Raw genomic sequence first — 24,845 nt, forward strand, 5'->3', positions numbered from 1 at the left:
CAGGACTATCCTTAAAGACAGTCTGAAGATGCTAGTGTAGAATGCAGCCACCAGAGTACTGACAGGCACTTCTGTGCAATTTCACTGAACATCTACTTTGTGCAATATGCGCTGGCTGCCTTTGTGTTACCAGGCCCAGTTCAGGGTGTTAACTCTTAATGCATAGAGCCCTGAATGACTCAGGGCCTAGGGATTTGACAGAGCACTTCTCCCCATATCAGCCAGCCAAAGCTCCGAGATATGGGGCAGGGGCTCCTGCTTGTGGTCTCACCAGTACATTTACCGTAGCTTGCTGTGTAGGGACCTTAGAGCAGTGTTTCTCAACCAGTGTGCCTCCAGATGTTTTGGGACTACAACTCCCATCATTCCTGACCACTGGTCTTGCTAGCTAGGGATGATGGGAGTTGTAGTCCCAAAACATCTGGAGGCACATTGGTTGAGAAACACTGCCTTAGAGTAGGTCCTTCTCTGTAGTGGTGCCTCAGCCGCAGAGCTCCCTGCCCTGGAGGCATAGGTGGCCACAATATTGATAGGATTGCACCACTTGGTGAAGACTTGCTTGTTTTCTCTAGCTTCTGGAGCTGTGGTTAGATTGTTTTGAATAAGCATTGAGTCTGCCTGGTGTTATACCACTGGTGTGTGTGTGTGTGTGTGTGTGTGGTTTTGTTATTGATGCTTTAATTGATGGTTTTATTATTATTATTGATTTTATTATTATTGATGTTTTAATTTGTTTTCTGTGAATTTTTAATATTATAGCTTTGTTTGCTGTTATGGAAATTGCTTTGAGAGCACTTGTTGATGAAGCTTAGTATATAAATGCACTATATAAAATGAACAGGACACACTGTGCACTTGGGTAAAACTTGGTTCTGTTGACAGACAAAAATCTGGCTTCCCATAACTTGCGCACAGCAGCTCTCTAAAAGTAGAATGAAAAGCATTTTTTTTTTTGCTGTTATTTAAAAGATTAATGTTGTTGTTGCAGTTAGTGACGTATGGGCTGAATAGTTTTTTTAATAATATGTGTGTGCATGCTTTTTTAGAATGGCGGGATATATGTCATGGCTAACCAAAAAGGCTGTGATGGCGATCGTCTGTATTATGACGGCTGTGCTATGATCTCTATGAATGGAGACACTGTTGCTCAAGGACTTCAGTTTTCTCTGGATGATGTGGTAATGCATTCATTTATTCATAAAAATATTAATATACTAATGTATCATAACAATATCTCACAGTGGTTTACAGCAGTATAAAACAAATCAAATCAAATCATAAATAAACAAGTTAATAACAAACATCAGTTGTGGAAGATGTACTCTTAATTGCCTGCATAGGCCTGGTGGACTACAAAAGTTTTCAGTAAATGTTTAAATGCTGGCACAGAAGGTGCCCACTTGTAGGAATTGTGCTTGAGAGTGCCGCAAAATATTCTTAAAAGCACACTCCTGTGTGTTAGTGTGAGTGCAGAATGGGAGCTTTATTTACTACATTCAAAGTAAAAGTAGGTTAGACATTCTTATGTCTTTAGCATGTGTGAGAAAACACATAAAAAACGGTTTTGTAAACTCAGTACCTTATTACAGGTTGATATCGCTGTCATTTTTTAGGAAGTGTTGACTGCCACACTGGACTTGGAAGATGTCAGAAGTTACAGGGCGGAAATATCCTCTCGAAACTTAGCAGTAAGAATTCCTTATATCTGATTCCCCTCCCCACAAGGTGTTTGTTAAGTAAGAAACTACAGCCAATGCAAGCTAAAACTGAAGCATCCAGACAGATACTGTATTTCAGAACGTAAGAAAACAGCCTGCTTTTCCTCAGGTAAAATGCCTCTCGTTTTCTGAACCGTCTCTTTTTCCTTTTTAATTGAGCAGGGAAGCAGAGTGACTCCTTACCACAGAATAAAAGTAAATTTTGCCCTGTCATGTTCCGATGATGTATGTACACCTGTGAGCGACCCAATCCAGTGGAGGTATCATAGTCCTGAGGAAGAGATCAGGTAAGCAAAATTAGGAAGAAGCCTGTCTCCTTGTATAACATCTCCCTGACTGATGCAAACAGAGCAGAGTTGGACAGCACCACTCAACTTTTTCCTCCATGATAATTCCCCAAAGCCTTAGTTTGTACTCCTGGGCTCCCCAATGCCCTTTACTTGATCAGTCTTGTGTCTTTAGAGCAGAGAAAGAAGTCATTAATTATCCTTATTGGAGATTTAAAAATGAGATATTGAACTTCTGAACAAAGTGTTCTACTCATTTTCTGCTCATTTTCAAGGCTGATATTTCTGCAAGCTTCCCTCCAAGGGTAAACAGATTTGGAGCAGTTTGGAAGTTAAAAGCAAGTGACATTTGCATTCTCCATAACTCAACACTGTTGAGCCTCAGCCTTTTGCTAAGTGGACATTGATTCTTTGTAGTGAAATGTGAAGAACAATGACAGAATCCTTCTTACAGACTTATTTCCAGCCTTCATTTTTGTACAGTCTACCTTCTAATTCCATTTTTCTATTATTATTTTTAATGCCTTAAGTATTCTTATGGAAAGTGGGGACTTCTGGTCTGCTGCGGAGCGGAATGGCGGTGCGCTCCGTGTCGTCTGACTAAAAGACGACACGGTCCAGGTTGTTAGGGTTCTGGGGGTGCGCACCAGGGCTAGGTGCCCCCCTGAAACCCCCCCCCCCCAAACAAGTGGGGACTCCAGGGGTCCAGCAGAGCGAGGAGAACCCGCCTTAACCCCAATCTTCCCTTCGCTGATGTTGCGAAGGGGAAGGGGCCTGAGTCCGCTCATGGCTCCATTGCACCCTACAGCCGAATCCACATACCGTCACCGAAAGCAGTGGATCTTCTGATTAGAGGTAAAATAAATAAATAATTTTTTTAAAAGAAGAAATTAGGCGCATTTTTGTTGTTGTTGTTGCCTGGATCCATTTCAGTCTGAATTCATGTCCCTGAAACTGCCTTGGTCACCCATGTTGAAGACATTTTGTTGATGGAGTGTGACCCTGCTCATTCTGACCTAGTCCCCTTCATGGTTCTCGATACCATTGACCAGTTTAAGTAACTTGCTCTGTAACCCTGTGACATAAGTCTGGAAATAAGTCACATTGATTTCATTGGAGCTTTTTTTCTGAGTAAATATGCATAGGATTGTGCTGTCAGTTGTGTGTGTATGTGTGTGTGTGTGCAATGTAAATAGGGACCATGAAATTCTTAATAAAATATAGGTGCTGCCAAGGTGCAATTCTAGGAGAAGCTCCAATGATTTTGTGAGAATATGACTTTTTTCTTCAGTCATCTTGAAACATGTGCTCTTTTGCTTTCAGCCTTGGCCCTGCATGTTGGCTTTGGGACTATTTACGGCGCAGTAAACAGGTAAAGACTTCTACTCCCTCATTCACCTAAATTAGCCTTCCCCGAGCTTATACCCTTCAAAAAAAATTGGACTACAACTCATCATCCCTGACTATTAGCTGTGCTGACTTGAACTGATCAGAGTTCATAGTTCAAAGTATCTCGAGGGCACCAGGTTGAGGAAGGCTGATTTTTTAATTTAACAAAAGGGCAATTGAGAGTCTGCATGGATTTTGAGATGAAGATACTTTTAACTTAGAATTGCAGGTTGCCCATTCTTGTTTCTTTCTGAAATAGGTAGCAAAACTGGTATTTATGGAGTGTTTTTTACTGTTTAAAGATGTTTCGACTTAATTTGATTTGCATGATTCCCCACCCCCCCATTCATTGTATTCCACAGTCTTAAAGTTAAGGAGACAGCTGGCAAAAATCAGTAAAGATAAGCTTAGTGCAGGCAGGCTTCCTCAAACTTTGCCCTCCAGATGTTTTGAGACTACAATTCCCATCATCCCTGACCACTGGTCCCGCTAGCTAGGGATCATGGGAGTTGTAGGCCAAAAACATCTGGAGGGCCAAATTTGAGGAAGCCTGGCTTAGTGAATTCTCTTGGAGGCAGGACACAGTTTTGCTTGCCATGAATAGAGATTTGCTGTGCTGACACACTTCTTTTATTTTTTTAAAATTATATTCATATGCAGGCAGCTTTATTATATAATTACTCTGCCTTAAAAATCAATGAAGTGCCCTTTGTCCAAAAATGGATTTCAGGGCACTGCACACTTTTTTTTTAAAAGCACCCAATTACAAAAATACAAACCAACAACAAAACTGAAGAGGAATAAAACCACCTAACCAGACAAAAATAAAATTTTAAATGCCTGGACAAGTAAAATGATGTTAATCTGGCGCCGGAAAGAATACTTTGTTGGTGCCATGCATTTCTGCCTCAGGAGGGCGTTACGTAGTTGTGTTGCCAACATAGACAAAGCCATCCCTCTTGCATAGACATGGTGTACTTTTCCTAAAGGTGGAACACAGAGAAGGACCACCTTGGACTATCGTAGTGCATAGGCAAGTTGGTGTGGGAGGAGGTGCCCCTTCTGATACTTGGGGCCTGAGTTGGTATGGGTTTTTAAAGGAAAGCACCAGCACCTTGAATTGCCTGATAATGAATATGGAGTCTATGGGTGGTATTCAACTAAGTCATTGTGCCAGTTTCCCACCCCTGCTTCAGAACCACATGATCACTACATTCCATGTTCACTACATTTCTGGCAATATGGCTCCTTCCAAGTAAATCAGCTGGAAACAAAACTTTAAAAAAGGCCTTCTACCCATATTTACCATACTTAGAAGTAAGTTTTATTAGGGTTAGGATTGCAACCTTACAGTATAAGAGACATGATACATAAGGGGAAAGGAATAGGGAAGGCAGATAAGTGCATTCCGGTACCAACTACCGTGTTTCTCATATTATAAGACACGTCTTATATGTATTTTTTCCTCAAAAAAACACACCATGGCTTATTTTCAAGGGATGTCTTATTTTTATTACGATACATGGGTAGTGCAGTAGCTCCCCCCGCTATCGCGTTTTGCATGTCCTGTTGCGAGTGTGTGTCCTCTCGCTCCCACACCGGTCAGTGAGCTGGGGAGCGGAGGTGGTTTTGCTGAGTTGATTGAGTGAGGCAGGCAGGCAAGGGAGTCACCCTGCTATTTCGGATCGCCTGAGGAAACGTTTGCTGCTCTCTCCCCCCCCATGCCTGCGCCTCAGCCGGGCGCGCATCCTCAGCCCGCTTTGCGTGACGGGGGCAAGATGCGCGTCAGCATGCAACCCCTCAGATTCCTTCCGCCCCTCCCTCACCGCCAACCGACCCCCACCCCATTTCCCCGCCTGAGGTAAAAAGTCCATACCGTAGTTAGAGCCGGTGACTGGCTGCCCAGCTACCGTATGTGAAGCCCGAGGGAGGAGGAGGGGTGGGTGGGAAACCTCTCCTGGCCATTTCCTCACCTCCCTCGTTCGTTCGCGCGCCTGCCTGTCTGCGAGCAGGGCTTCGCGCGGCGCATGCAAAGGCTGCAGCCGGGTCCCGGGGCTTCGCGCGGCGCACGCAAAGGCTGCAGCCGGGTCCCGGGGCTTCGCGCGGTGCGCGCAAAGGCTGCAGCCGGGTCCCGGGGCTTCGTGCGGCGCGTGCAAAGGCTGTAGCCGGGTCCCGGGGCTTCGCGCGGCGCGTGCAAAGGCTGTAGCCGGGTCCTGGGGCTTCGTGCGCCGCGTGCAAAGGCTGTAGCCGGGTCCTGGGGCTTCGCGCAGCGCGCGCAAAGGCTGCAGCCGGGTCCCAGGGGTTAACGCAGCAGCAGCAGCCGGTTCCAAGCAGCCCCCTTCCTTTTCCTCTTCTTTGCCACAGACCCGCGGTATGGCTTATTTTCGAGGTATGCCTTATATTTTGCCACCTCAGAAAAATCCTGCCATGCCTTATTTTGTAGGGATGTTTTATAATGTGAGAAACACGGTATTTTATACTGTTCATAAACGTATTGGATATTTTTGTGTTTTTAATTATCTTCCATATATATCACCTTGAGGTGGTTGCTTAGAAGATGAATCATAAATTGATTATGATGATGATAGTCATTAGTTAACTGTATTATTATCCGGAAGGATCACTGCAGAAATCAATTCTGAGAAGGGTAGAGTCAAATGGGAGTTGTTCTCAGCCAAATTGACGGAAGGGGCCTTGTTTTGTCACCTCTCCCCTTGCACTTTCCAAAATGGTTTGAGAAAAGGTATGCATTTTAATTCTGATCTGAAGAAGGGAGGCTTGGGACCACAGCTGGCCAGAAGTGAATAAGATTAGGATGGATATATAGTTTGTGCTGCGGTGGGCTGAACAGTCAGGTACATGGTTGCCAACAATGTTCTGTTTTCTTTCTTTCCTTCTCTGTTGCAATTCCTTAAGGGAGGATTTCTTTTGCCACTTAGTGGTGGAGTGGACAGTTCTTCTGCAGCCTGCATTGTGTACTCCATGTGTCTTCAGGTTTGTTATGCAGTACAGAATGGAAGTAAGTGCCCTTGAATAGTTGTGATGACCGGAGAATGTGATCCTCTGGATGTTGCTAGACTCCAGCATCCATGATCCCTAGCCAGCATAGCTAGTGAGGGATGATGTGAGTTGTAGTCCACCAACATCTGGAAGGCCACCGCTTCCCCATCCCTGCCGTAGATGCTGGGGGTGTTTGTTTGAAAACTAATTCTTTGTAAAAAAAACAACAACAAACTTTCCAGGAACTCTTTCCAGTTCCGATCAGTCTGCTGAATGTATGAAGCTGAGACAAAAGAGGCAGCACGTGGACCGATGAATGATAAAGGCGTAACTCATAACTCTGAGGACTTTCTCAGAGGATGCTAAGAATCCTCTGCATGCGAATCATGTGCTTTACTATTGAGCTGCAACCTTTCTGAGCAGCTGGCCCAGAACCTGTGCATGTTGCAGAGGATCCTGTGGCTTATCTTAGGTAGCACACACAGCTCATTTAGAGCACACGGCAAGCACTGAGAGTGCACTCTTAATATTCCCCTGAAGTTGTATATTGCAGAGGAAGTTCAGTAGTCTGAGCATGTTGTCTTTCAGAGAAGGTAGTCCTGTTTTAGTAGTCTTCTTACTGAGATGCTCTTGAGGAGCTTTCAAGAAACCTCAGCGTTCTAAGCAAAACAGTTTTGAAGATGTCTTTCGAAATATGTCCTGCACGTAGACTCTATGCTTTAGATAAAGGTGGGATCTGTTTTACAGAGTGGGAACTAGATTCCAAGACTCTGGAACAAGAGTGAGTCAATACTTTTAATTTGGCCTAGACCCTTTGTAGTGTTCAAAATAATGGAAACAATTCTTTTTGCTCTTTTGAGTCACACAGTGTGTTATGCTGTAATCAGCACAGCTTAGAATCATACTCCCAAGTTGCTTAAGACTGCAATCTTAAAACATACGGTACTCAAACTAAGGAAGTAGGTCTTGTTGAACACAGTGGGATTTATGTCCAACTAAACATGCATAGGATTATGTTGTTGGTGTGTTAGAACTGAAAGCAAATTGAGCTTCTCCTTTATTGAACCAAGGCTGTTTACCTGATTTCTCTCAGGTTTAATTTCTTTATTTTATTTGTAGATTTTCAGTTATACACTCTTATCATTTTACATTCTTGTTCATTAATTCTTTTGGACTTCCCACCCAGGATCCCATGACAGTTCTTTGTACATCTTAATTAGCTACATATACAGTAATACCTCCACCTGATTTTCAGCCTTGTCACCCTCAGGTTTAATTTCATATAATTTACGTTGTTTGGAACAAATGTAATCACACTTAAGATGTTCTATTCTGCTACCAAAGAGTGGTAAAGAGTCCAAACTTTTCCCAAAAAAGGGAGAAAGGGAGAAATGCTTACTTCAAATAACTGCCCCCAAAGTATGCATTTTCATCTTTAAATTAAATATTTGCTCTTCAGTTTAAAGTAAGCTTACCAGCATCAGCAAACTGTATTCAGAATACTTACCAACACAGAATTATGTTACTTTATGAAATGATGCAGCTGCTATTAGTTCTGATACACTCAGTTCATCTCTCATTTCCTGACTGCCTCCTTTCTTACCGTTTTCAGATCAGACTGTGCTAGACGATGTGCGCAAAATAGTAAATGATGAGGCCTACACACCAAAGGAGCCTCAGGAACTTTGTGGACGTGTCTTAACAACTTGCTACATGGCTAGTGAAAACTCCTCTCAGGAAACGTGCAATAGAGCCAAATGTTTGGCTGAAGAGATAGGCAGGTATATGAATGATAAATGCATGATAAACTGTAGGTTGTGATTAAAAACCTTGATACAGATCTAGCAGTACCATTAGACAGGGGCATTACATTCAGATAGGCATCTGCATTAGCTACTAGCCATGACAAGCATGCTCTTTCTCCACAGCTGGAGACAGCAATGCTTCTGAATACCAGTTGCTGGAAATCACAGGAGGGAAGAGCCAATCCTTGTGAATTTTCTCCACGTGGAGATAGTTGCCCCTACGTGAGCTGTCTGGGCATTAGTCAAGATGCATTTATTTCTTCAGACCTCCACAAATCATTGGTGTAAAATCAAAGATGTTGCTAGATTATTTCTGGCTTTAATTTTAATCTTCTGGCTTATATTTTTTATGTATTGTTGGTTTTTCAATATTATATTTTGTCTTGGTGTATTTTAGAAATTCAAGTCACTTTGGGGTTGTTTACTAGACTGCCTCAAATACTTAGGAAGTGTAAATAGTAAGAACTGGGCAGCGGAAGGGAGGGAAGCACATTAACTTTTGTAAAGGTTGGCAAGGCTAGAGAAGTATCTTCTGTGACATTCAGTTTTAACTTGTATCTTCAGTGAGTTAAACACCTGACAAACTTTGACTTGGTTCCTGAGTTAAGTTAATTTAAGGAAGTTCATGAAATGAGAGTTTATTGTTGCCTTCTCTCCTACAGCTGTTGCCTGAGCCCCCCAAAGTGTCTCTGGAGGTTTGGGGGGTTGTCTTGAAGATTGTAGAAGGATGGAGGGTATTGTTATGGGAGGTGGGGATGGAAAGTGTTCCTCCTGTGAACTTCAATAAGCCATCCTGGGACCAAGCCTAGTTTTGCACAGGAATCTCTTCCCCCAGAAGCCTCTGGTGCCCAGTTCACCTTTTAGAGAGGCTTTTCGTGATTCTTAGGGGCCTCTGCAGGTTAGATGAGGAGACAGGAAACTTTCCTTCTGTGAACTTCCTTAGGTTAACTTATATTTGGCTCCAAGCCTTTAATCCTTGTTGGACAGTAAAATATGTTAAAGCAAACTTATGAATTTTGTCTTGATGAGGTAGAAAATGCTTTCCTTTGGTGGTAAGTATTTGTTTCTTCTCTCAGTTATCATATAAACATAAACATAGATGGAGCTGTGAAGGCTGTTTGGAGCATTTTCAATGCCGTAACAGGACGATTGCCCCAGTATAAAGTACATGGAGGAAGTGCCAGGGAAAATTTGGCCCTACAAAATGTGCAGGTAATTTTATCTATATTTATTTTTTTCTACTGATTTCCTGGGGACTTGGTGATTCTTCTGAGTATGGTAGAGCTAGCTGCTGAAGTCAGATTTCTCTCGCTTTAGACTGACACCATATAATTTCTCTATCTTGCAGTTTTAGTTCTCTTTCTTTGCTAGCAACATCTATTGCCTATGGTCCTTAGGAATAGGACTTGGCTGTCTTGCACTTCTTACAATGCAGAGTAATTTACTAAACATTCTAATAACTGACCTTGCTCCCACTTATTTTGTTGTCAGGAACCTCAGGCCTGGCTTTCAGGCCTCTCTGTCCGACCCTTGAGACTCTCCCCAGGCCACACATCCTCCTTAGGCAGGTCCTTGTGAGTTTTTGCCTGGTTGGAATGTGTCTTTGAACTCTGATAGTGCCTCTTGCTTGCCTAGATAGAGGATAGAAAGGGGTGCATGAATTTCTGCGTAAGCACCAGCCTACTGATATTCACTGCCCCACCGACTTTGGCCTCTGTCCACCACAGGCATGTGGCCCCCAGAAGGTTCCCCAGAAGGAAATGTGGTCCGCAGGCTTTATGTAATCCATACTGTTCTTAATATCCTCTTGCTGAGACTGATCGAGCTGCCACGACCTGCCACTTGAGAATTCCTTCTTCCTTAAAACCTGGTTTTCTATATTTGACTTTTAGGCCAGAATAAGAATGGTACTTGCCTACCTGTTTGCACAGCTGTGCCTATGGAGTCGTGGAATGCCTGGTGGACTGCTAGTGCTTGGAACAGCTAATGTGGATGAAAGGTGTGCATCTTAGGGGTTAGGAATGAAGCTCTCTAAATAACTTCATTAGATATCTAACATGCTGGTAGAGACAAAAATATCATTGATGGGTTTGGGTTTTGTTACAAAACAAAAAAACTAAAAAAAACTGTCCAGTTTTCTTCTGTATTCCAGTTTGGTGCCTCAGCAATCATTTTGTTTACCTGCTCAGCATTTTGGTTTTCTACAATCAGCTTGTGGGTTTTGTTTCTGCTTTCTCTCTATCTTTTGTTAACATCCATTAAACAGTTACTGAAAACATATACATAAGCGTTTAATTGGATATAGGAGTGGATTGAGAAAGTTGTGTGCGTAGTACACACCTTTTACTTTCTCAGTTTGCGTAATGTGTCTTGATTAAAAATGGGTGGCAAACTATAATGAGTAGAGTCCATTAATTCAGTTATGTGATGATGTTGTTTAGTCGTGTCCGGCTCTTCGTGACCCCATGGACCAGAGCACGCCAGGCACTCCTGTCTTCCACTGCCTCCCACAGTTTGGTCAGACTCATGTTCGTAGCTTCGAGAACACTGTCCAACCATCTGTTGTCCCCTTCTCCTTGTGCCCTCCATCTTTCCCAACATCAGGGTCTTTCCCAGGGAGTCTTCTCTTCTCATGAGGTGGCCAAAGTATTGGAGCCTCAGCTTCATGATCTGTCCTTCCAGTGAGCACTCAGGGCTGATTTCCTTCAGAATGGATAGGTTTGATCTTCTTGCAGTCCATGGGACTCTCAAGAGTCTCCTCCAGCACCATAATTCAAAAGCATCAATTCTTCGGCGATCAGCCTTCTTTATGGTCCAGCTCTCACTTCCATACATCACTACTGGGAAAACCATAGCTTTAACTATACGGACCTTTGTCGGCAAGGTGATGTCTCTGCTTTTTAAGATGCTGTCTAGGTTTGTCAATGCTTTTCTCCCAAGAAACAGGCGTCTTTTAATTTTGTGACTGCTGTCACCATCTGCAGTGATCATGGAACCCAAGAAAGTAAAATCTCTCACTGCCTCCATTTCTTCCTCTTCTATTTGCCAGGAGGTGATGGGACCAGTGGCCATGATCTTGGTGTTTGTTTTTTTTATGTTGAGCTTCAGACCATATTTTGCGCTCTCCTCTTTCACCCTCATTAAAAGGTTCTTTAATTCCTCCTCACTTTCTGCCATCAAGGTTGTGTCATCAGCATATCTGAGGTTGTTGATATTTCTTCTGGCAATCTTAATTCCGGCTTGGGATTCATCCAGTTCAGCCTTTCACATGATGAATTCTGCATATAAGTTAAATAAGCAGGGAGACAATATACAGCCTTGTCGTACTCCTTTCCCAATTTTGAACCAATCAGTTGTTCCATATCCAGTTCTAACTGTAGCTTCTTGTCCCACATAGAGATTTCTCAGGAGACAGATGAGGCGATCAGGCACTCCCATTCTCTTAAGAACTTGCCATAGTTTGCTGTGGTTGACACAGTCAAATGCTTTTGCGTAGTCGATGAAGCAGAAGTAGATGTTTTTCTGGAACTCTCTAGCTTTCTCCATAATCCAGCGCATGGTCTCTGGTTCCTCTGCCCCTTCGAAACCCGGCTTGCACTTCTGGGAGTTCTCGGTCCACATACTGTTTAAGCCTGCCTTGTAGAATTTTAAGCATAACCTTGCTAGCATGTGAAATGAGTGCAATTGTACTCTGTTGTCTTTGTCCATGGAGTTTTCTTGGAAGGGATGCTGGAGTGGCTTGCCAGTTCCTTCTCCAGGTGGATCACGTTTAGTCAAAACTCTCCACTATGACCTGTCCATCTTGGGTGTCCCTGCACGGCATAGCTCATAGCTTCTCTGAGTTGTTCAAGCCCCTTTGCCACGACAAGGCAGTGATCCATGAAAGGGAGTTATGTAATATCTGTCAACTATTACTCACCATGATGACACAACATCTAGCTGTTCAGGGCTGACCAGAAGTGGGAAGTGGGTCATTGCAGGAATACTGAGGTTTCTCATGTTTTTGTCTGAAGCAACTACTGTAATAGATTCTCCTTCTGTGGAAATTTCAAAGAAAGGAGTTGTTCAGACAGTCATGGTCATTAGTTTCAGTGGGTCTACTCTGGATTAACATTAGTTGAACACAACCATTAAAATGCTTATACTGCTGCATGACTGTGTGAAAGAATCTGGAACTTTTCCTCTCTCTTCCTTTCTGGATTAAATGCAAAGTAAAAATACTTGTGTTCTGTCTGTCAGCCTTCGTGGATATTTCACAAAGTATGACTGTTCCAGTGCTGATATCAACCCTATTGGTGGAATTAGGAAGACAGACTTACTCAGCTTTATCCAGTATTGCATCAATAATTTTCACCTAACGTCTCTCAGAAGGTAAGACGTGCAGTGATAGGCTTTCCTTTGAACTGGACTACACTCTTGACACCACATCCTCTCCTGTGATGGTTGCATGTTAGTATGATTGAAGTCTGACCCCAGTTAGCACTTTTGACTATGTAAATTTCAATCCGGTTTTGAATGCCAGCAAGAAACACCCTAAAGAACGATTGTATTTGACAGCTTCCTTGACCAATGGGAAACAGTTTCCTGAGGCCAACTGTATTCCATCATCTTGACATTGATTGACAATTTATGTATGCTTGCCATTCAGTAAAAACAACACCGCAAAGGAGATAATAGTGGGAAGTGCATGTGACAGACACCCACACTTAAAATAGGTGCTGGGTAATAAGTTTTATTGGATAAATCCCTCTTTGTATTCCCACAGCAGACATTTTTATGTAACTGAGAGGACCTAAGTAAGGTTGAGGCACTTTTACAACAAAACTTGAACTTTATTTATTTACACTTGAAGGGGGTTATAACTTAGTGGTTACTTTTGAAAGGCACAGCACTTTGTTTCAAACCAACAGTCTTTACAGAAGATTTAAGATCTTCCTTAACTTCACACTTAAACCTGTCCTTGGAAAGTCATATCTCCCCCCTTGATATTTGTTCTGGGGAAAGGGGAACACAGTTGAGTCCTTGATGTGAATAAGCTTCCCCCTTGCAAGAAGAGCTAATTCTTTAAAGGAGACCAAAAAACTAATCTGGCTGGATTCTTCTTCTTTTTCAGTGTTGTGTCTGCACCATCAACAGCAGAGTTGGAGCCCCTGAAAAAAGGAGAGGTCACTCAATTAGATGAGGTAAAGGACAGCGACTACAAAAACCCTTTGGAAGCCTGATGTGTAGCTGTTTTTTGTTTGTTTAATGTTCCTGATTACATTATGTGTTGGTTTTGTGACTTATGCAGCACAAAAAAATCAAAGCAAATGTGAAAACATCACATCTTTTCCTGCAATTATTTCTCCAGCAAACCAATAAGGCATCTCAATTATAATATCATGTATTGGACATAATGTCAGTGAGGGAAGCTTCTGCGCAGCCGGGAAGGCTTAGTCTGACAGCTCGGACCACCCTGAGTTAGTTTGTGGCAGCTGTGAAAAGAGGAAATTCCATGCTCTGGATCAGTAGAAAAGGAGTTGAAAAGAAAACTGCCAATATCACAGTGCCATCATACAAATTTATAGCACAACTCCTTCAGAAATGTACAATTCTGGTCGCCTCACCTCAGAAAGGATATTGTAGGGTTGGAAAAAATTTGGAAAAAAGCAGCCAAAATTATCAAAGGGATGCAGCGACTCCCCTATGAGGGAAAGTTGCAGAATTGGGGGATTTTTAGTTTAGAGAAAAGGTGAGCAAGAGGTGACATGATAGGAAAATTAGGCGTGCTATGGAGAAAGTGGAGAAAGTGAAATTTGTTGACATCCAGTGAAGCCAAATGTTGGCTGGATGGGAATAATTCTTTCTGCTTTGCTATTTTTTTTAATTGAAAAGAGTTGCTTCTGTATGTGAAGGAGCATTCAAATTGCTTTTTCTTCTGCTGTGTATAAAGAAAGGTCTCTTTTCCGAGCCTCAGAACAGATGATAACTGGGCTACATGTACCATGGGTCTGATTTGGTTGATGGTGGCTCCTTAGGAATTCATGGTTTTTATCTTAATCTATGTGATTTCAGAAAGACATGGGGATGACATATGCTGAACTCTCTGTATATGGCAAACTAAGGAAAATAGCCAAGTCTGGACCGTACACTATGTTTTGCAAGCTAATCACAATGTGGAAAGAGATTTGCACTCCAAGAGAGGTAAAGAGAACCCTTGCCCCATGGCGCAAACACAGACATAGTGGGGCGTGAGATTTGGTAGTTCGGATGCTGCGGAGATGAGTGGCATGATATTTTGCAGGCAGGGTGCTAATGTTGGGCATGGTGTTCAAAGGCTGCAGCAATGAAATTGATAGCTGCAGGAAAAGCTTAATGGCAGAAGGACTTGGTCTGCATTTTTAAGCAAATGCAGGAACTAATTCTCACCTTCCAGACTAATACATTGATTAGAATATAATTATCCTTCAGATGTTGCATTTCTCGAATTTTTTTGATACTGTTCTAAGCTCAAACATACCACAATGCATTTAAAAATGCATATTTTATGATGTAATGTATTTTGAAATGTGTATGTTGAGATAAAATACATATTTACAGTTGCATTTTATTGCATATTTAAATACATTCCTTGTAAAAAAATTTGTTTAATAGCAGATCATTATGGAAACAGAATAGAACTGATTTATAAATATATATGTGAAATTGACACAGGCGGGAAATAGACTGATGTGTCCATCCCTATTTGAGTGATATATATATTCAGAAGAAAGGAGGTTGATGAGGATTTGGAGGAAGACAATTTTATAAATTAATTGGCCCGAGATTGGTGCATTATGGGAATTTGGGAGTGAGTTGGAGACTTTCTCTTTTTCTGTGTGCCAGACAGAATTTGGCCACCATTTTGGACAGAGTCCATTTTTTATGCACACGTCATTGGCAAGTTCTTCAACTCAGATACTGAGGCTTAAGAACTTTATAGATTGTTAAAATTTGACCAAGAATATATTAGGTGAGATATCAATTCAACCCTGAGAGATGCAGTGGCGTAATTCAGACATCTTGCCAAGTCAGCATTGAGGAAGCTTGGTATCAGTACGTTCTGAGATGTATTCTGATATGTACTCTCATTCTCTTGTATGCTATACTAAAAAGATGCGTCTTTTAAGAGCCCTTTTCTCATCTGGGATTCTGATTCTGGTTGTGAAGCACCTTCAGGTTGTTTTATCCTGAAATTCTGTGTGTTGTACACCAGGTGGCGTCCAAGGTTAAGCATTTCTTCCGAATGTATTCTATCAATCGACACAAAATGACAATTCTCACCCCATCCTACCATGCTGCAGACTATGGCCCTGATGACAACCGATTTGATCTGAGGCCCTTTCTTTATAATACCGCCTGGTCCTGGCAATTCAGGTGCATAGATGAACAGGTAAGTGGGAGCCTGTTCTTTATTTTAACATCACAGCCCGAGTCCGGGGAACAATTGACCCTCCAGATGTCGCTGAACTGCAACTTCCATTACCCCCTAGGCCTAGTCCATAGCTAAGGATGATGGGAGTTGACTTCATGATGATGCATAATATGCTCAGTATATGTATAATGGAAGTGTGGTTAGTAATGTACATCTCCAGTAGAGAGAAAACAATGGCCATTACAAGGAGCTAAAATATTCTATAGAAATGGATGTCAAAATATTAAAGTAGTTAAGTGTTATGGAGACCTTTATAAGCATGCAGAAGTTCATTTAATGTATGAGCTATTCTTTTGTGCATCTATAGGCACCCTTCCTCTTTAGGTTGGTCAGCATGGCAGAGGTTGCCATCAAACTTCATAGCCAAGCAGGGATTGGAATCTGGGTTTATTGGGTCCATGCACAACAGTTTAGCTCAGAGGTGGAAAACATGTGGCCCTCCAGCTCCCATCAGCCCCAGACAGTGTGGCCAGGGATAAAGGGTGTGGGTGTGGGTTGTAGTCCAGATTCCTCAGTCCTGTTCAAGCCTACACTAGTAATGGGATTTGTTTACAACCATCTAGCTTTCGGAGCAAAGGTTGATATTTGTGGATGTCAAAACTACCTCTTTTAAGGGGTCCCAAACCCATTTCCTAACTTGCTTTTCTTTTGCGGGGACCATTGGGTGAGGAAGGTTCTGAGCCATTGTCCATCCCCTCCAATACAGGCAGAATGGATAGCTTCATGTGGGCTTCAATTTTGGGTACACGAGTGGGGAGAAGACATGTGTCTTGCAAAGCTTAGGCTCCCTCCTGAATTTAGCTGTCATGAATGTGGTGGCCATTCAAGGCCATGTTCCCTCTTTGCCTCTGTCTTTTGCAATAATATTACTCACACCTGGATAAATGTGAGCTTACCCCAGCCATGGCATTGATTTAAAAAATAATAATAATAATAAGCTTTTGTGGGGCTTGAACTGGCTTTCTTGCCCAAAGCAAGGTTCATTAGGTTCGTAGCAGCATTCAGCCTGATCTGTGGAGTTTTAGACCTGGATATGGTTCTGTTCCAAGACAAGGTACTGGAAGGTATGGAAAAGATCAAGCAGGCATCATAATTATGACTTGCTTGTGGTCTTCAGTCACAGCCGTAACATTATTTTAATGTATTTTCTTTTGCTGGACAGAGGAATGTTAACACCTTCACATTTTCCCTGCCAAAGATTTTTACACCTTGGTTGCCTTTAATAGTATGTTTATGCATGCAATAAAATGCTAGTTCCCACCTCCCTGAAATGCCAGACATGCTGTAATAGTATCTGACTTCCTGGAAACGCAAGATAAAAGATGCCATGTGGTCCCTGCTTCTTTTCTCTTTTTTTAAAGCGTTGTATTGTTTTTCCATCATTTTTTCCACAACATAGACCTGACCCAGTCTCATTGAAGTCAAAAGGGGTAGAAAACCTTACTAGCTTCAATTAGAGCTCGTTTGGATGTTATTGCAGGGTCATATTTTTAAAATCTTTCTGTGCCTGTAATAATTTATGGGCATGATTAATCGGGGCTTAAGTATCTAATTACCCGGTATATTGGTGTAGTCATTAGCCTTTGCCAGATGCCTAGGCAATATTGCCAGGTCTTGCAGCCTTATGTGGAGCTTGGACTGCACACAAGTGTTATGCTGGCAGCCGGATTGCTTAACTTAAGCAGTTTGAATTGTCAGGAAGGATGACATTCCTAATATCTCATGTATTCAGGAGGCTAGAATTGTAGAGTAGGAAGGGATCCCAAGGGACATTAGTCCAGCCCCCTGCAATGCAAAAATCTCAGCTAAAGCATCCATGACAGAACACCAGAATGATTTGTGTTGCAGGCCCAGTATCCCTCTTCATATTCCCTGCCCCACTCACTCAGCTAGTTTCTGGGGCTAAAGCTAAAGCCACATTCCATGCATTTGCAGACCCCTGCAACTCTTGGTATTTCCCTTTTCACTCCCGGCTACTTCCCTGCCAGTGTCCCTTCTAAGGCCGCAACTGGCACGGAGTTGAATTGTTGGTGTGAGTGAGGTGCACGTTTTCACACCAAGCCATTTCTAGGCCTCTCTCATGGTCCTTGGGAGTAGAAGGACTGCTCTGCTCTCTTCCCATCAGAGCCATGGAGGGACTTTAAGGCAGGCATCCCCAAACTGTGGCCCTCCAGATGTTTTGGCCTACAACTCCCATGATCCCTAGCTAACAGGACCAGTGGTCAGGCATGATAGGAATTGTAGTCCAAAACATCTGGAGGGGCGAAGTTTGGGGATGCCTGCTTTAAGGGATGTAACTGTGCTGGGCAGGAGAGAGGGAGACGCAATTTCAATTTCAGCTGCTCAGATCCTGAATGCTAGTCCATTTCCTACCACTATGAGCACCAGTATGTGTCGCCACTACAGCCCTATGAAATGTTGAAAGGAAGTACCCTTTTAGTGCGGAAACTGTGGCTCGTTGGGAACATGCTCATCATGATGAGGGGGCATGTATAGTGAACATTATGGCAGTTGGGGAGGAGAAAGGTGTTTAACAACAACAACAACAACAACAACAACAACAACAACAACAACAACAACAACAACAACAACAACAATAACAACAATTATTTATACCCTGCCCACCTGGGTGCTTTTCCCCAGCCACTCTGGGCAGCTCCCAAAAGAATATTAAAAACACCATAAAACATCAAACATTAAAAACTTCCCTAAACAGGGCTGCCTTCAGATGTCTTCTAAAAGTCAGGTAGTTGTTCTCATTTCCTTTACATCTGATGGGAGGGCGTTCCACAGGGCGAGCGCCACTACCGAGAAGGCCCTCTGTCTGGTTCCCTGTAACCTCACTTCTTGCAGGGAGGGAACTGCCAGAAGGCCCTTGGAGCTGGACCTCAATGTCCGGGCTGAACGATGGGGGTGGAGATGCTCCTTCAAGTATACAGGGTTAAGGCCGTTTAGGGCTTTAAAGGTCAGCACCAACACTTTGAATTGTGCTCAGAAACATACTGGGAGCCAATGTAGGTCTTTCAGGACCGGTGTTATATGGTGTTTAGTGTCCCTTGGTGAGAACAGACAGGGCAGAGCTTGTGCGATATGAGTTAAGCTATTTTCACACAAGAGGAATTGCCACAGCCTGTTACAGCAAACAGCCTGGGGTGCTTGCTTGCCTTCTCTACCAGTAGTTCTGCTCACAAGGAAGCACCCCAGTCTGCCATTTGGAATGGCATACTGGGTCCATTGACTCACAAAGTCATTTCTGTGCTTCTCAAATTGTTCCCCTGCTGCTTGGAAAACTGGGTGTGATATTTTTCCCACAAGCAGATCTGTTTGTTGGGAGATATTCCAGGTTCCCTGCTTTAAACTGAAGGTTGAAGTATGTTTGTCTTCCAAGCAAAGTGTGTTAGGTGACAAGCTTTCAGGAGACAATGTAGAGAAGTCATGGACTGGAAGGGCTAAGAAGCCCACCTGCTGATTCTGTTCCACTTTTTCTTGGAAGAAAAGGCCACAAGGGTTGGGGAGTTGATGCAGTTATTTGTGCATAACATAGACTTCAGCTCTTAACTGGAGTTTTTTCCTGCCTGGATCTTGATGAAAGATTAAATGGTTGCTTGAACTTCTGATTTACAGGTTTCAAAAGTAGAATCTAAGGAAGTGAACTCCAAGCTTGAAGATGTGGCTTGATTCCTCTCACTCTTGTTGATATTATGAAGATCAGAAGTTCTGCAAGTTCCCTGAATTATCATCATCATTATTTTTGATCATGTTACTGATTTATGTTGCTGTAATATCAACAGCAGTAAACAATCAAAACTAAACACATAAAGTATGGTTATGATTATAAAATGGTTCCAATTACACAGTTTAGTATGTTTTCTTGGTTTCTGATTATGTATTTATGAAGGACATTTTAGTCCTTGTTTTGAATCATCCCTCTCCACAGTTTGACATGAGACAATCTCAGCTGTTTTTTAAATCAAATAGCTTTTTTTAAATAGAAAAATCAACAATCACCAAAAATAAATTAAACTCAACGTTTAAACAGAAAAGAAGAAAAAGCACTGACGCAGAATTAAATTGCAGAATTGAATTGAATCGGTCAATTTTCTAAGAAATTGCTCTTGCTGTCATGGACCTGTGAGATTATAGAAGCGCCAAGTTTACGAATTCTAAAGTTGGTCAGACTCTTCACTATAATCAGTAACATGTGCAGAATTAAGACCAACAAAGTAATAATTCAGTTGCACTTTTTGTATACATTAAAGATTTAAGATGGATCAACAACATCTTGGACGACTGTTCCAAAACTTTGGTTACTTACAGGTCATATAATATGATTTGGCCATTTAACTTGCCTGGATTTATTGCAGTGTTCTGGCTGGGGTGGCAACTTTTAGAACACGAGTAGTAGCTGTGTCTGAGGTTTTGGATGAAACATAAAATGTTCAATACTTGGAAACCATTGGAATATATGGAAATAATTAATATGACCAACACCAGTCATAGCAACTCAATCTTTAGTTTGGGAAAATATTTGCTCCTCTAATGAACAGTCTGCATATGATTTTTCTCTTTTAACTTGTTGAACTGAAATCATAAAATTTTACAGTCACTGGCACATGTGGACGTGAAAAATGATTTTTTTTCATTTTACTGTGTAATAAATTCACATTTTAATGAATCTAATTGGCTCTGTTTTTATTTTTCATATTTTTTTGTTATTTACATAGGTTTAACTGCTCTGGTCTGGTGGCTAGGACAGCAAATAAAGGCCCTGATTAAGCCTGGTGGTAGAGTATGTGATTAACTTTAAACACGGATATAATCCTGCTGACGTCAGAATGGCCTAAACAGGGACTTCTGGGTTCTTTGCTTGGCACTTTTGATATTTAATAATTTATTTAAACATTAAAACCCTTGAGAGCTTGCCCTTGCATTTCATTTTTGCATTGCTACCTAGGGTAGTTCCCATCTGCCTCCATTTTTATGTTACAGTGCTTATCTCTGATGAATTTTAAGTAGTACTTAGAGGCTACCATATAAGTTATTGCCTTTTAGTGACAGGTCTGGTGGCTTGATTTGGCCCCCAGGTGCTTCATCTCTGGCTGCCAGCACAACCATATCTCTCTTCCCCACCTACTCCAACCATCTGCCTACCCTATTCTGTCCCTTAGCTTTTCATTTCCACTAAAAATTGGTTCACCAGACTCACCTCTGTAAGAACTAGGCTTTAGAACACCATATAGCATGCAAGAAAACAACATATGCTTTGGAGACAAAAGGAAAGTCTCTCCACAGTGGGTATGAATTAAATTTATGGCCTTATTTATGAATGAACACCAGGGACTGTAGACTGGACGGCCAGATTCTGAAGAAAAACGATTTGTTATTGGAGTACTGTATTCAAGAGAATTTATGTAGAAGGTTTTGCTTACCAATAGGCTGTGTGTGTGTGTGTGAGATCCAGTAAGAGTCTTTGTGCTTAAGTAAACTTCTGTGTTGGCAGAATATGGTTGTGCAAGTCTCCCCACACACAGGAAACAGGGCAAGAGTGTGGAACAACTGAAGATTTAGAAAAGAGCCTAGTTCTCACAGTAGGAGTGGGGAGCTTGGAGACTCGAAAAGCCTTTCAAAACCCACTGAGAGATCATGGTATAGAGTTTGTCTGTTTGTTCATAATATGTACATAAACAGGAAAGAGATGATGAATAACAAAGCTCGCATTTAAACTAAACTCCGGCTTTTCAAGGTTGCCCATTCTCACCCTGAATGGTCTTCTTGTCCCTTGTAGAATTGTGTAGAAGCTAATCTATGGTTTCCAAACCATCACGCTCCATACTTGCCTATTTGCCACACTTTTTTTTTTAAGACACTGGAGTTACTTTGACAGGAGGAGACAGGTTTGGAATGTCTGAAAAGCTTTGCGGTTCCTGTATCTCATAATACTCTCCCTCCCATGCTTTAAGTAACTCCACATAGGAACACTCATAAGTTGGCCCATTAAAATGCTGCAGGCCTTATTGGGATGGCTTCCAAACAGCTTCTCCCCAGGGTCACACTTAATGGTGTGAGTGACATTGGTCCATGTGCGTATTAGGCTAACACATGAGAAGGGCATTTTCAAATTCTTGGGGACTGATGTTACAGAGGTGTAACAGGGCTTTAAATGCCAGACCTGCCACAGGGAAACAGATTTTAGCAACTGCTGTGCAGAGCCTGTGATGCTCAAATTGGCCAGGCACCCTTGTATGTGGCACACATACCTGGCAAGGGCTTTTGTCTCTGCTTCTTCCACATTTAATGCCTAGAGAGCTGGGATATGGAAGCAGTCATTCGTATTCATTTGCTTTTTGGTCTTCATCAAATAAAAAACATGTCTAAAATGTTTAAGAGGTGATGTGCCAGAACTATGAAGGGAAAAAAAGTGAAATGGGTCTTTTATGTTTAAGAATAGCCCAGATGTGTGAAATGTTTGCTTCAGGAGAATGTGACCAAGTATTCCCACCAAAATTTCCACGGTCACTTACACAGACTGTAAGTCATAAGGTGGTCATATGACACCATTGTTTGGCTATGCTGTCTTCCTGGAATTGACCTCATTACATTTTTAAAAAATACGTTGCTTTCTGAGACACTTATGATTCATATAAAGCGAGATTCTTTTAAAAGTTCCATAAGTCTTTCCTCTTGGCTCTCCCTCACTGTTTTTAGCTTATTTGCACTAAGGTTCACAGTGTCATCTGTGTCTTGCAAGTGTGTGGCCAAAATTATAGGAAAGGGGAATGAAATAGTCTCTCTTGATTTTTTTTTCTTTTTAGGGGCTGCAGGCCAACTAATTTTTAACGAGGGCTATATTTTTTAGCTGAATAAGGGTAGACTAGCCAGCAATGTTGGCCCATATGTATGAGCTGAGACATAGGCAAAAAAGCTCTTTAACCCTCTTTCCCCCCATTGTGAACAGAAACAGAGGCACGAACTTCATTTACTTCAGTGCCTCACTGCCATTTTCTTATGTCTTGGCATGAGCAAAAGAGTTTTTGGCTGAACAAAAAACAATAAGCCTTGTGGCAACTGGGAAGCTATTTTGGTTTGCTCATCTCATACGTTTGTGGACTGGGGAAATAGCCTTTTGGGTAAAGAGATGCCTTTCTCTGTTCCTGCAGTGGTAGGAGAAAGGATTTAAGTGCATTCTGCCTTTGTCTCTGCTTAGGAGGAAGAAGTGGCTGATGTACATAATGGGGGCATGGGATTAGGTAGGAGCTACGCAGAGGGTGAGAGAGAGAACTTGGAGAGGGGCTGGATCTAGGCCTTAATTTATCAGCTAGTGAACACTGAAGCAAACACATTTCTCGTTAATGTGGTACCTGTACTAGCCGTGATCTGGTGTGAACACCCCACTGTTCCATCCTCATGTAATAGCTGAGACAGTCTCACTGCAAGTGTTTGTGTATTTTAGATTAGGGTGATGTATGCTGCAATGCTAGATTACAAGAGTTCAAAGCCCTCATGAAATGGCAAACCACAGTTTTGGGGGGTGGGGGCAATGTGTTTGAGAGATATGGTTGCTGAACAGAAATAGCGAGAGATCCTGAGAGGCTTAAAAAGATGTATTCTATGATAAACATCTTAAGAATAATCTTATGCCTTCTAGAAGAAAAGAATATCATAAGAAGAGCTTGCTGGATCAGGCCAATGATTCATCTAATTTAGCATTCCAGACCCTCCAAGTGCCCCTATTTTCCAAGGACACCCCTAATTTAGAGAAGCCGTCCCGGCTTCTGATTCGAACCCAGAATATCCCACTTTTCCTTAGGATGTCCCTATTTTCATTGGAGAAATGTTGGAGGGTATGGAGTTATCCGACCCCCGAGCTGTCTGAAGGCAATCCTGTATCAGGAAGGGTTTTATTTAATGTTTAATGTTTTATTATGTTTTTATGTGTGTTGGAAGCTGCCTAGAGTGGCTGGGGCAACCCAGTAAGACGCGTGGGGTATATATAGTCAAATTATCATTTTGGAATGGGACGTCCCTATTTTCATTAGAGAAATGTTGGAGGGTATGGCATTCTGTTCTCACAGCAGTTGACCAGATGCCTGTGGGGAACCAGATTGTGGTTTGCAGCAACTGGTATTCAGAAGCATTGCTGTCTCCAGCTGTGGAGGCAGAGTATAGTCACCATGGGTGGTAGCCATTTATAGCCCTACCTCCATGAATTTGTATAATCCTCTTTTAAAGCCACCCAGTGCCTCCTGAGGGAGGGAGTTCCACAGTTTAACTCTGCGCTGTGTGAGGAATTGTCTAATAAGGGCCAGACCAATGCATACCGGAATTTATATCTTGCAGGTACCCTAGCTGTGATACTGTTACCCACAGATCTAGTGGTCACACAAAATGACCACTATCAATGAAATCCTGTGCGTTTCTCCTCAAAAGTGCCATAGACTTGACTCTGGTAAGTGTGTACAGTATAGGCCACACAAGACATTTTAAATCACTCCCACTAGTGTCTGGTTCTTTGCAGCCTATTTGCATGCAGCAGTGTGCAGTATAGATGGAAGGATTCTGTCCCAGACCATAAGTGAAAGAGAGTTTCTTTTGGTGCTGTAGGTAGGCAAAATCTCCTGCCTAATCCGTCCTCTGAATGGCTTGCTGTGTGGAAAGAGTGGCTGAGCTGCGGGAGAGCAACAATATCCATGTGGTGAGTCCTTATGTGCACTTGGCTCTTACTTTAATTCTAATTGTTTTCAGACACAAAGGATTAGGAATGAGTAAATAAGATTTTACTTATCCCCTTTGAAGGGTCAGCAATTAAGAACCAGCCTCTGAACCTGATCTTTTTTTTTTTTAATGATCCTGCAGCTTGAGAGCTGCTTCGTGTAACTAGAGGCTTGCAAAAGTGAAAAAGCAGGTTACCTGCTACTAAAGAAGCCTTTCCCTGAAGTATAGCCCGGTCATTTTATGGGAAGTGCCATACCAAGGACCACCTGAAGTCTTGTGCCAGCCTTGGGGCTGGCAAACCTGTGGCCCTCCAGAAGTTGCTAAACTACAACTCCCATCATCCCTGACCCCTGGGCCATGCTGGCTGGAGGAGATGGGAACTAGAGTTCAACAACACAGGGCCATAGGTTCCCCACCTGACTTAGATAGTCTCTCTGTGTGTGTCTCCCTTTTTTGTTCTCTTGCAAAGGCTTCTATAGAC

At 42.3% G+C, this 24,845-nt stretch overlaps 1 protein-coding gene across 1 annotated transcript in view; it reads left to right on the forward strand.

The window, feature by feature from the left end:
• NADSYN1 (NAD synthetase 1) overlaps positions 1-20,327 on the forward strand; it is a 34,278-nt gene extending 13,951 nt beyond the window's left edge. The window contains exons 9-21 of the mRNA XM_035117153.3: positions 1,047-1,178; positions 1,614-1,688; positions 1,881-2,005; positions 3,329-3,377; positions 6,311-6,413; positions 8,007-8,175; positions 9,276-9,411; positions 10,092-10,198; positions 12,439-12,570; positions 13,313-13,382; positions 14,254-14,382; positions 15,434-15,610; positions 19,277-20,327. Of these exons, the coding sequence (XP_034973044.2) occupies positions 1,047-1,178; positions 1,614-1,688; positions 1,881-2,005; positions 3,329-3,377; positions 6,311-6,413; positions 8,007-8,175; positions 9,276-9,411; positions 10,092-10,198; positions 12,439-12,570; positions 13,313-13,382; positions 14,254-14,382; positions 15,434-15,610; positions 19,277-19,330 (1,458 nt within the window). The 3' untranslated portion in view covers positions 19,331-20,327. The remainder of the gene's footprint in view (positions 1-1,046; positions 1,179-1,613; positions 1,689-1,880; positions 2,006-3,328; positions 3,378-6,310; positions 6,414-8,006; positions 8,176-9,275; positions 9,412-10,091; positions 10,199-12,438; positions 12,571-13,312; positions 13,383-14,253; positions 14,383-15,433; positions 15,611-19,276) is intronic.
• The last annotated feature ends 4,518 nt before the right edge of the window (positions 20,328-24,845 follow it).

The sequence above is a fragment of the Zootoca vivipara genome, chromosome 1 (genome assembly GCF_965207765.1).
Source record: "Zootoca vivipara chromosome 1, rZooViv2.hap1.1, whole genome shotgun sequence".
NCBI classification, from domain to species: Eukaryota; Metazoa; Chordata; class Lepidosauria; order Squamata; family Lacertidae; genus Zootoca; species Zootoca vivipara.